This window comes from Drosophila subpulchrella, chromosome X (genome assembly GCF_014743375.2).
Source record: "Drosophila subpulchrella strain 33 F10 #4 breed RU33 chromosome X, RU_Dsub_v1.1 Primary Assembly, whole genome shotgun sequence".
NCBI lineage: Eukaryota > Metazoa > Arthropoda > Insecta > Diptera > Drosophilidae > Drosophila > Drosophila subpulchrella.
In genome coordinates this window covers 17527468-17539822 of record NC_050613.1, presented here as the reverse complement: position 1 = coordinate 17539822, position 12355 = coordinate 17527468, and the positions used below count along the sequence as shown (strand labels likewise).

The window sequence follows — 12355 nt, the reverse complement described above, 5'->3', positions numbered from 1 at the left end:
ATGACGCCCAGACAAAAAGCGTAGTACAACTTCTTTTTCGTTCCGCACTTAGCCCCAATCCCCATTCCCCTGCCCCTGCGAACAGAGAGAATGAAAAGTCTATAAAAAGTTTACTTTTTTAATACTTTTCGCATTTATATGTAATAAAAATCTTGTAAAATACGCCTTTTTTGCACTTCACAATGCGCCCCATGTGAATGCCATCAGTGGGTTCTCCGCACCGCAATCCCCACTTTCTCCAGCCTCAACTTCAGGCTACATCTCGAACTCCTTCTCCACTTTCATCTCCAACCCCGAACACGTTTAGGGTTCAGTGAAAAACTCTGTTTCACTCGACTGGCGTCTGTGGCCCCCAGCAATTTGCAACTATGAAGCAGCAGTTCGGTCTGTCTTCAGCCAGGAGCGAACTTAATCCGAAGAGGGTGCCCGTCAGAAGTTTTGGCTAACATCTTTCAATCTTCTGGATTTTTTAGATAATTTTATGTTCCAACATTTTTGGAAAAATTATAATAATTGCCCAAAAGGATCTTAAATATACACTTATTAAGTAATAACCACAGTTAAGATTAAAGATTTCTTTCGACGAAACAAGAAGCACTGTTTCTTTATCTTTTTAAATTGTTTAAAAATGAATTTCTTATAAAAATAATTTTAAAGAAGTATAGTTATTCTTTTTATTGCAGTCCCTTATCCTTAATAATATTTATTAGAATATACAAAACAGATACTCATATTAAATATACATTAACTAAGCAATTGTCGAAAATACTTTTAAAAAAGAATAGTGAATATATATTTTCTGGAATATATATTCTTGAATATCTATATAAAATATACACAAATTTAGCATTTACCAGCATTCCTACAAAATTGAATAATATTTCCCTGCATTTTTTTGTTTTAAGATGTATTTCCTACGCAAATAATTGTAAGAGTTTTAGAGAATATATTTCTGAATTGCAATCTCTAAGATACATATTTTTAATATTTCTAACCAATTTTTCTAGATATATCTACAAGGTATATGCCTCTTTTTCGCCTTCCAAAATTGTTTTTAAATATTTCTTATACGAAAATATAGTTTTAAAAACTATGATAAATATATTTCTTATTGACAATCCCCAAAGAAAAATATGTTCTGAAATATCTAAACAAAATTACAATAAGTGTTTCACTCGAACTCCAAAATACAAATTTCCATACAATTACCAATAAATACAACTTGTTCTGAGTTTTACCCACTTATGGGGAATAAATGTTTCCAGAACTTAGGGTGAAACTGAAAGTTTTTCCAAGTGTGTTGGTGCTGTGTCAACTTTTGTGTTATATTTGCTGCTACAGCAAGTGGCGGCACTCGAGATCCAAGCGGCGTAATTCCAGCAGACGACCAGGGCAGAAATGCTTCTTAGCCGGGCTAAGCATTTCCAGGGGGGAGTGGCAAAGTCTTTGAGCGTTTTCAAGGGTCTACTGTGGGTTGGTGGTGTAACAAAAACAACAATATTGGGGAAAAAGGTTTAATGCGGCCTAAGTTCCCCCCCATTCTTGGCTAGAGCCCATCTCTCAGGGATATCTTCGTGGCAGAAGGAAGGAAAATACTGTCGTCGTCGTCAATCGGCATTTGGCATTTGGCATTTCTAGCCATGGCAACGCCGTATGATGAGCCTGTGCAGCAGGCCACAAAATCCCAGTTGCCTGCCTTCGCTGATTGGCCAACTAATCCCCGTATATCTTTCCGCAGGGTGGCGAATTTGGGTTTCTTTTGAAAGGCCTCTATGGTTCCCATTCCCCCCCCTACTAAAAACGAGCACGTTTAATGTAGTCCCGAAAAAAGCTTTGCCAAGAAGCATTTTTCAATTTTTCACTTTAATCAAATTAAAATTCATTCGTTGCGCTTATGAAGCGTGCAGGCGCGTAAGGGAGTGGGTGGTTTTTGGATGGATGTGGGTGGTTTTTGGGGGTTAGCAGGGGGCTGCCTGCCACAGACAGACGCCGCTTTATCCCTGCATACTCCCATTGCCAGGACAACCAGACCCAACCGGCCTATGGACCATGGTCCCATGGACCATCCATCGAAAACCCACCTTCTTCACCCACCACCCAACGAAGTTTTAGCGGTTTTTTTCCCTGTTAGGCATGATACCTTTCCGCAGGGTGGAGTATTGATTGCAAATGCTCGGATTATGATTCCTCCTGCCCGACTGACCCTGTCCCTTTCACTCAATTATTCAGAATCCGGAATGAATCGTCGGATGATATCTTAGAAAAATGGAAAGGTGTGTGGAGAAAAGCGATTATTTTGTTAGCTTTAAAAGGTTGTAAAATTGTTTTGTAGCCCTGAGTATAAAAATCAAATAAAATCTGATATAAAAATATAAACAGCTGTAACCAAAAAAAATATTTTAGAAGTTCCCTATTTCCTTGCTATAAGTTATTTTATATATCTGTTAAATATGTAATGGTTCCAAATACTATATAATTATATATACCTATATAGGTATGTATATATATTATATAATTGTTATAACTATTTTTAAAATTTTAAATAGGAAGCTCTTAAAAACTACATTATTGATTAATATGATATTCCAAGAAGTTCCCTTCTTGTTTTAAAAATTAAATACATATTTTTTAAGGTATAGGATTCGATACCATGTTTTTACATACATAGGTACACTCAAATAAGTATTCTCTTTGACAAACTATCCACTCATAAAGAAAATGGTTTTTTAAATATTTTAAATTTAATAAATATAATAAATTTAAATAGAATAGATTTACTAAACAAATAAAATAAGTAAACAGGTAAGATATTTATTTTTTTTCCTCGAAACTTTTAAAAAGGAGTGTACGTAGGTTATAAAATAGATAAACCTCTATTAATGTTTGTAAAATATTTCCATTTAACTTTCTTAAACATAAGAGTATATTTGCGACTACCATTAGCTAATTTCTGAGCTCAACCAAGGAAATTGAATATCCTCCCGATGACAGGCACTTATTTTCCAAGCTACGTGATCACAGGGTATCTCCCTGGTCGAGCAAACTCCGCAGACGTGCTGCGCCACTTACATTTCGGCGCATTTTATTTCTTTGTCAAGTTTGCCAGACCAAAAAACTTGGTCCGTCGCTTTGCATTGCGGTCGACTTGCCACCACCATCGCCCATCTGCCATCGAAGTCCTGCTGCAGGATGAGGAGGTCCTAGTCCCTGGAAAACTGGAAGCGCTGCAGGGCATTTTCCGGGCAGCCCGGCGAACAGTGGATGTACATTTAGGCACGACTTCAGATGCAACGGAAACAGAAGCGGCATCAGGAGTCAGGAGCAGCCACCCCGGAGCCGTGAAATTTGATAAATATGCGTATTAGTTTCACTTGCCGCCCGCAGGACGAAGGACCTGAGCTCCCTGAGTTCTGAGCTCGAATAAAACTAAGAAACGGCCCCCGGGCGGAAATTTTACTTAAATTGCGCTTTAAATTAATTTTCCCCCTGGACAAGGGCACAAGTGCCGAGTGCCAAAAAGTATGCAGCACTATTTGGTTAGGACTTTTCCGGGCAAAATGGGAAATAAGGCTGTGTACTTGTGTGTTTCGGGCACAATAAACTGCTTATGCAAATGCAAAATCAATAGGAAAGTCCTCCGATTGGGTAGGGACCATCCTAATAAGTGCCTAGAGCAGAAGCTCCAGATGTGGTTCCCCCAGAACCAAAAAAGAAACGAGACGAGAAGACTTTATTGACCTGAAAAGGGAGGCATTTTGGGCACAACATCTCCCTGATGAGTTTCCTGTGATTCCATTAACCTCACGGCCCCACTGATTTTCACTAAATTATTCAAAGATAACTTTTTCCTATAAATCAAAAATAAATAACATCTTATATTATTATAATATTAATATTACATTTTGCAAGGATTACTTTCATTTTCAGTAGATTATTCTATGTCGTCTGAGGAACCTTTTTTATAAACAATATATTTTATAATGTTTTATACTATTATAATGTGAAAGATTTCTTGCCTTTTCAGTACATTGTTCAATATTTTTATATGGGCTTAGTAACTTTTTGTTATAAATCAAAAATTAATAATATCTTTTATTATTATAATATATTTAATAATATTTATGTTATTATATTATAATTAGTAACATATTACGATTTCTTAAATAGTAAATAAAATAATATGGGGAGTACCAAATATATTTAGATTTATCAAGTAAAATATCAATATTTATAAAATTGCATTTCTTACCTTTCACATAATTCATCTCAATAAAAACTTCCCCCTAATCCCCAGTAAAAACACAACGCTTGGCTTGATTTCGTTATTAGTTTTATTATTATTATTAGCAATTTGTCCACTTAATTCGATTAAACTTTCATGCTCTTTTTGCTTTGTTTTCGGTTTTTTACTTTTTCAAGTACACATAAATGATATATATATATATAACTTGGATTTTCCTCCATCTGCTTGTCTTTGATATATTTTTTCTTTTGCCACAAAAATTGCATACTTTATGTATTATGATTAATCATATTTTAATATTTATTTATATATATATATATATATATATATATATGTATTATATAAGTACCAACTACAATACTTTAATATCAGACAATGTGAATTTCTCTTGCTTTTCGTGTGTGTGTGTGAGTGGGTGTGTGGGTGTGTGAGTGTGCAATTTATGATTCAACATAATAATTAGCAATAATCGAAATTGTAATCAATGTGTTTCTATATATATATAGTTCTATCTGATCTGCTTTTTGAGTATTTACAAAAAATCTAAGAAAAAAATTGTTTTCTTTTTGCGTTTCCTTACGTTTTTTTTTTGTTTTTTTCTTCTTTTTTGATTAGGTATATTTATGTTTTATATGTATGTATGCGCTTTATGTATTTCTTTGTGTTTTTTTAGGCTTACCATATGAATAATTCGTTCTGGACACACACGCATGATACTCATATTAGTCTGACAAAAAAAAAAACATTATTTAATAACTAATCGTGTTTACTTGTGTGTGTGGCTGAAGGATATGTGATTAGTAGGCCATGCTTAATGCATTCGCAAACCAAAAGTGGGAGGTGATCTGCGGGCTGGAGAGACCTCCCCCTATAACATATAAATACATCTTGGATCTCCTCGCGATTCGTTCATAAATATATTCCGTATTCGTTTATAATTAGGTTTAGGAAAAAAAGGTGTAAATAAATAAACGGCTTGACATATCAACTAATGACTAATTTGGTTATGTTTGCATCTTTCTCTTTAAGTACTTGCTCATTCTTTCGAAGAAATTTCATTTTTTTTTGCTTGTTGTTTTGAATTAGCGGAAACGGAAGTCAATTTGTCAGCTTGGGGCTGTTAGTGTTAGTGTATTTGTGTGTGTGTAATGTTTGGTGGGCATTTCAATTAATTTTTGCATATTTTTTTTTACTTTTGACCAAATGCTAGTTAACAGTTACGAGCCATAACCCTTTTTCTCTTTTTTTGTAAAGCCTCTTGGTTAAGAGTTTTTTCGTTTTTATCCACTCAACTGCCGCTGCGTCAATTTATATGCTAATGGGGCCTGCATCCTATTTAAAATACATATGCGACAACACGCCCGCTTGCCACGCCCACCGCCCCCCGCCCCCATGGCGCGTTAAATGAACGACAAAAATGGCAAAAAATAAAGAACTGAAATTGCGAAATGAGAAGAACCCAATTTATTTAAATCTATATAAATGTTTTATATCTCTGTGCGTACACGTACATTATATAAATTAATATGTTTTTTTCAGGGCCACACGCCCACATATCCCGCTGGCCACGCCCACCGCCCCCCGCCCACGCAGCTGGAGTATGTCGGTGAAAAAATTCAGTTAACGCAAAATCTCATTTAAATATGCATGAAGGCATGAAGCCGGCCACAGTCGACGAGACCGAGGCCACAATTGAATTTCTCATTTCATTTTCCTCTTTTTTTATATTTTTCTTTTTTGCTGTATTTGTCAGCATTTATTTAACGTTATTTTCGGAGGTTTCAGGTGAAAAGGGGTTGGGACTCAGCCCTAATAAGATCGAAAATTGGAAACAATGGTATATAATCGCACCAAAAGTATCCTTATCCACTGAAGGGTCAAGAGAATTGTTTTAAGGTTACAAACAACTTTTTGAGTTATCATTTTGTCTGCTGTTAGTCTACAATTTATTGATTTAAAAATCTAGAATCATTAAATACCAATCAGTATTTGAAAGATTTTAGACATGTTAAAACATCATTTTATTTGGAACTCCTAGGCTTTTGAATAGTAAATATTAAAAAAGAATTACTACATAGTTGAAAGCAACTTTTTGAGAGAATTTAGCATTTAATCTATAGAGTAAGATGAGTTGGAGGATAAAAAACCAATAGGTATTTGAAAAGCTTTTTGAACATGATAAAATATAATTTTAAGTCTTTAGTTAATATTAAAAAAGAATTAGGTATTCCATAGTTGAAAATAACTTTTAAAGAGAATTTAGCATTTTTAAAACTAATAAAAATATTTGTTATATTTATTTTCAGCGGGGCAATCTATAGATTTTAATGAGTTGGCCGATAAAAATACCAATAAGTATTTGAAAGACTTTTCAACATGATAAAATATAATTAAATAAAAAAAATTGTTACTTAGTTGAAAATAACTTTATTTAAAATATTGGCACTTAACAGAAATATTTATTTTATTTGTGGTTATTAAAAAATGTATCAACTCGAATCTTTTGAAGGATAAAAATACCAATAAGTATGTGTAAAATGAAATTCCTTTTGAATGCCAGGTCTCTTTAATAGTTGGTATCATCCCTTGGGCAGGGCAGCATCCTGCATTAAAATGTGCACAAATGAATACTGTTAAAAGTTGACAATTTTGCATTTATTTTGCTCCAGGACACGCTACCCAGCCGAATGTCCCTGTGTTTTTCTCTGGGCACACGTGTGCCCGTGACTCATACGCCGCGTTGGCCAGAAACAGAAACAGATACGGATCCAGATCCAGATCCACATATCCACATCCATTTCAAGAGCCAGGGCTAATTATGCCGACCCTGGGCGGAGAGCGAATGCGAACACAAATCTCGGCTTAAATGCCGCAGCATGTTAACTGTCCAACTCCGGACTGTCCCTGCATATGTTGCCCCCATTTTGATTTATCATACATCATGGTCACGGTCGGACCTGAATAACTTGTGAATGGGTATGGGTATGGGTATGGGTAGGGGCATGTGGATATCTGGATATGTGAATATCTGAGTGTATTTATGGATGGGGCAGACAGCACAACACATCAGAATCAGACATCCACAAAAGACCCAGAGAGTAGGTGTCGTGGCAGCCGTCGAAACCAAAACCAAAAAAAAAAACGAGCCGAAAGTCAGCCAAAGATCTCGATTCAGTCACTCGTTGCCGGATGGCAGCCAGCACATAAACACGAAAATAAATTCATTAAAACATTTATCAAGTTCGACACTTGGCTGTCATATATCATGTTACATTTTTGAGCCCGAAACATGTTTAATCCGCAGCAACATCGAAAAAATGTAACTGCAATCGGCGGTGGCTCGCCGGCTTTTGGGGGGCACGGATATCACTTGGTGCGGCCCACGAAGTTCATTTCTACGGTACACATACAGAAATCTATGTTTAGAATACTCCATTTTGTATAATTTTTATATGCCTAATTTTAAATAGAATATTAACACATCTAGTTTGATTAATTAATGAAGAAAACTTGGGAATTTATGTTGAATAGTTATTTTCTGAAACTAATTTCTCTGTTTGTTTCTGCTGTTTAATTTGTGTTACGTGTTTCATGTTGTCTGCTGTTTTGATGGTTTTGTTTGCCTCTGATGCTTATCGAGCAAAACAGTAAAAACCCAGTAAGGGAGAAAATGAGATTACCAAAACAGAATCTAAATTTGGGACTTTGTATAACTATAGATACAAATTAACTGAAAAAGTAAGATATTTTGTGTGCAATTTTAAACTATATGGCTTGAATAAATTCTGAAAATCCCCCTAGGCAAAGTTTACTGTACCAAGAAGCTGGTCGGGATGGGTTTCAAGTGTTGCGTGGCCTACACATGCTCCGAAAACAAGTTACAACCAGATCCCCCCAGCCCTCAACACCTTCATCGCACTCTTAACGCCTTCGATTTCGGTTTCAGACACTCTGGCTGGGAATCGATGCGCTCACAATTTGCATGCATAATTCAAATTGAAAATTAAATTCAAATAAATGCATTTTAAATGCCTGTTTTGCCGCCGCTGCTTCCCTGCTTTATTTTATTTCTTTTTTATTGATGCATCCATCAAACAAATTGGTATGCAAAAGCGCGTGAAAAATCAACTAGCAGATTGTCAATAAACATGTGCATAATTATCTGCAAAAACTGTTTGCATAAATTCTTGAGAAATGTTTTTCTGGTCGACAAAAATACAGGAAGAGCAGTTATAAATATAAAAAAACAGTCACTTTGACACCTTAAAAGCTTTGGGAGAACTACAAAAAAATTACTTTACTTTTTTTAGCAAGAAAATAAAGTTCTGAATATTTGGAAATATTTTTTCAATGTGTGAAACAAACAGATAAATAAAATTCAAACACCTCCCGCAAGAGTATAATAAACTAAATCAAATAAAGTAGTGCAAATTGTTAGACCAGCAAATGGTAAATATTTCAAACGAATTTTAGCAAACATTAAAAATTGAATCAATATTTGGTTACAATTTTCAGGGATATTCAAATCTGCCCTGTTATATAGGTTATTTGTTTTAAAACCTCTTAATGAAGTAAACAAATAAAGACAGACAATAATGACTAATTTTAATACAAATTAATAACGACATTGAATGAGTTAGACAATGAACACTAATTTTCGTTTTTAAATTTGGCTTTGTAAAAGATTTTGATTTGATTTCCAGTGATTAGTTTGAAAATTAATCTATTTGTTACATTTTTTGAGTCCATTCAAATATCAGGTTTCTTTAATGAATCGATAAAACCTTTACTTTTTATTGATCTGAAAGGCATATCTAAGACACAAAGGAAAATCTTTAGATGTACTTAAGAAATTTAAATAATTTAATATGGTTTTTAGATTGCAACAAGGTTTTTTTGGAAAGGAAAATTGCTAAAATAAGGCTGACAATTCGAGAAACTGAAAAGATATTTCCTGAAGATTATGATAATAATAATACTATTTAGAGGTCGACTTCCGCAAAGTGGCCCTACTATTGGCAAAAGTGTGGATCTGAAAATTAAATGCGTATCTAAAATACAAAAGAAAATCTATAGATGTATTTAAGAAATTTAAATAATGTGATTGTAGATTTCAACAAGGTTTTTTTAAAGGAAATTCAGAAAAAATACTAAAAAGTCTAGTCTATAAAGTCAAAGTCTATAAAAATATTTTAGAAAGTTGAAAAATGCAATGTTGTTTTAGAATTAACAAGGTGTCTAAAATAAAAATTTCGAAAAAAGACTGAAGATCGTTCAAATTGAAAATATTTTTTAATTGGGAAATATGATAGTATTAACACTATTTTGAGCTCGATTTCCGCACGGGGATCTATTCTATTGGAATATGGATATGAAAATTAAATGCATTAAAAATAATAAAAAATCTATAGCCATATTTTAGAGATTTTAATCATTAAAAAATATACGAAAGAAATACTGAAAATATGACAAATTCAAAAAATATTTTTTGGGTAACATGATAATGATAATACTATTTTGAGCTCTATTCTTTCAGAGTGCCCCTACTATTGGCAAAGTGTGGATGGCTGACATCCGGTCAAGGCCCGTGTTGTTGGTTTATGACTGCACTCATGTGACGACGTGGCCTGTTTGTCCGTTTGACCATTTTCCCCAAAACATGCGCTTGTTTGCCTTTCTAGAATTGCGACACGCGACGTTTTCCCCCGATGTTCCGGCTCTTTTTCGCACTTATTTTCAATTTATAACCGTTTTTTATGGCCAGCACAACCGTTATGGACACGCGGCCACGCCCACCCATTGGCACGTAACTGTAATTAGCATTTGGTGTTTCATAAAGGGGGGGGTATTATGTATACGTTGTGTGTTTGCTGGTTCGCTGATGGTGTGTAAAGCGCTTTATAGACTAGAGACCGCCCCGGAAGAGGATATTCTAGGAAGGAATTGAGATAATATAGATGGGTTACTTCCGGTTGGGAATTGCTGATTGGGGGGGGGGGGGTTTGTGTTGCTCCGATTCAATTAATTTATAGCATGATGCCGAAGAAGGTCAGAAACTTGAGTAAACTGTACAATTTATACAAAAACCGATACCTAGCCAAGTGTGTGAAATTGAAATCCGCTCTGACATATTCCGTTTCCGGTTCGATTCAACTGCATTTGCGGGCCCGCCGCTGGAACCGCTTCATGCGGAGCGACCACTCGTCCTTCCACTCGAGGACCACCGAGCTGGGTCCGATGGCCAAATAGCCGGGCGCCGCCTCCGAGTCGCGTCCGAGGATGAGATACGATCTGGGGGAGAGAAGATGGAGGGATAGTTGGCTTTTAGCAGGTTTCCGGGGTCACATATCACTTAGCACATGGATATACCCAGGAAAATTAAGAACAAAAAGTGAGAAATGGTAAAAAACTATTTTGAAAAATCGGAATCCCATTTTCCGCACAAAAAAATCAGTGCTTTGACGCTCATAATGCAAGTAATAGTCAGAATGAGGAATGCCATATATCCTTGAGCTCGTTGCTTAATTTCCAATCAATTGGCATTTAAGCCTAGAAATTTTTATTTTTAACAATTTTTCGCAAAAAAAGGGATGTAACCCCTTACAAAAAATGGGAAAATTGGTCAAAAAATAAATTTTCCTTAAAGTAATGGGGATCGTTAGCAAATATAGCAAGCTTTCCAAAACAGTCGGTCTTTTTGCTGTACGCCTTGATTTGATTAAGCTACGATTGAAAAACTGGAAAGAAAAATCGTATATTTGACTAAAATCTGACCCTCGTATTTTTGACAAAGATCTGAACCCCATTTTTTAGCCATAAAAATTCCGTTTCTTGACTGCCATAATAAAAATAAAAGTCAAAATAAGGAATGTCATACCTCGTTGAACTCGTTGTTTAATTTCGAATTCATTGGCATTCAAACCTGGAACTTTTTAATTTTTGCCATTTTTCGCAAAGAAATGTGATGTAACCCCTTACAAAAGATGAGAAAATTGGTCAAAAAATATATTTTCCCCAAAGTGATGAGGATCATTAGCATATGTAGCAAGCTGCTCAAAACAGTTGGGTTTTTAGCTGTACTCCTTGATTTAGCTAAAATACGCTTGAAAAACCGCTAAAAATTAGCATTTTTAACAAAAATCTGAATCCCATTTTCCGCCCAAAGTAAACATTGTTTTGGCTGTCATAATAAAATTAACTGTAAGAATGAGATATGTCATACATTGTCATTTATACGTTGACACATATAGTTAAACCTTTCTAATCCGTGTTAATCGAATAGCTATAATAAAGTTATCCCTTTCTAATCCATGTTATCCGACCCATTATAATATAGTTATCCCTCTCTAATTCATTTTATCCCACGCGTTAGTGTATAGCTGTCTCACTCTCTTGAAAAAGGGGTTCAGAAAGATTTGAAAGCAAGATCTTGACTATACTTGCTTAAAAGTGGTGCTCAATTTGTTGCCTTTGTATACCAAATGTATTAAAATAGCACATTTTATTAACTTTTGAACATACATATATCCTCGCTTTTGGACAAAAAGCTTACGCCCTATAATACTGATACTGATTGTTACGGAACGTTAATAACAAATAATACTAATTAACTGTATGTAGTAATAAATCATCTAGTTAATCAATTCTAATGGTCAACTCACTTGTTTAGCTTAATTTTGGGACACTGGCACTCGATGCTCTTGCGCGGCACCAGCAGCATCATATTGCCTCTGCCCAGCAAGGAACTGGTCGTGCCCGACATGGGATTCCGCTTGAAGATCGTCTGGATGTTGATCTCGTACTTGTAGATCTCGTTCTGCCGCTCTATGGAGAACTTTTCCGTGCTGATGTCCTGGGAGGCGCGATCGTGGCCAATAACCTTGGCCAAAATGGCTGTGGGTAAAGTAGAAAGGTGGGAAACAAATATGTGTATATCATTATCGATCATATCAAGTAAGCATAAATCATGTTTTAAAAAACTCAATTTTAAAATGAATGAAATGAGAAAGTAGATCAATAATCTAAATGCAACTAAAATATTATAAGAATACATTATTTTTACTAATCTAATTTATCGAGTTAAATTTGTTAATGCAACTTTTAATTTTATAT

At 35.0% G+C, this 12355-nt stretch overlaps 1 protein-coding gene across 1 annotated transcript in view; it reads right to left on the bottom strand.

Annotated features, from left to right (window-relative positions):
• Positions 1 to 4329: 4329 nt before the first annotated feature.
• Positions 4330 to 12355, bottom strand: part of LOC119556462 (netrin-B) — a 74470-nt gene continuing 66444 nt past the window's right edge. Inside the window, exons 7-8 of the mRNA XM_037868709.1 lie at positions 11905 to 12136; positions 4330 to 10534 (exon numbers count right to left, since the gene is read on the bottom strand). Of these exons, the coding sequence (XP_037724637.1) occupies positions 10393 to 10534; positions 11905 to 12136 (374 nt within the window). The 3' untranslated portion in view covers positions 4330 to 10392. The remainder of the gene's footprint in view (positions 10535 to 11904; positions 12137 to 12355) is intronic.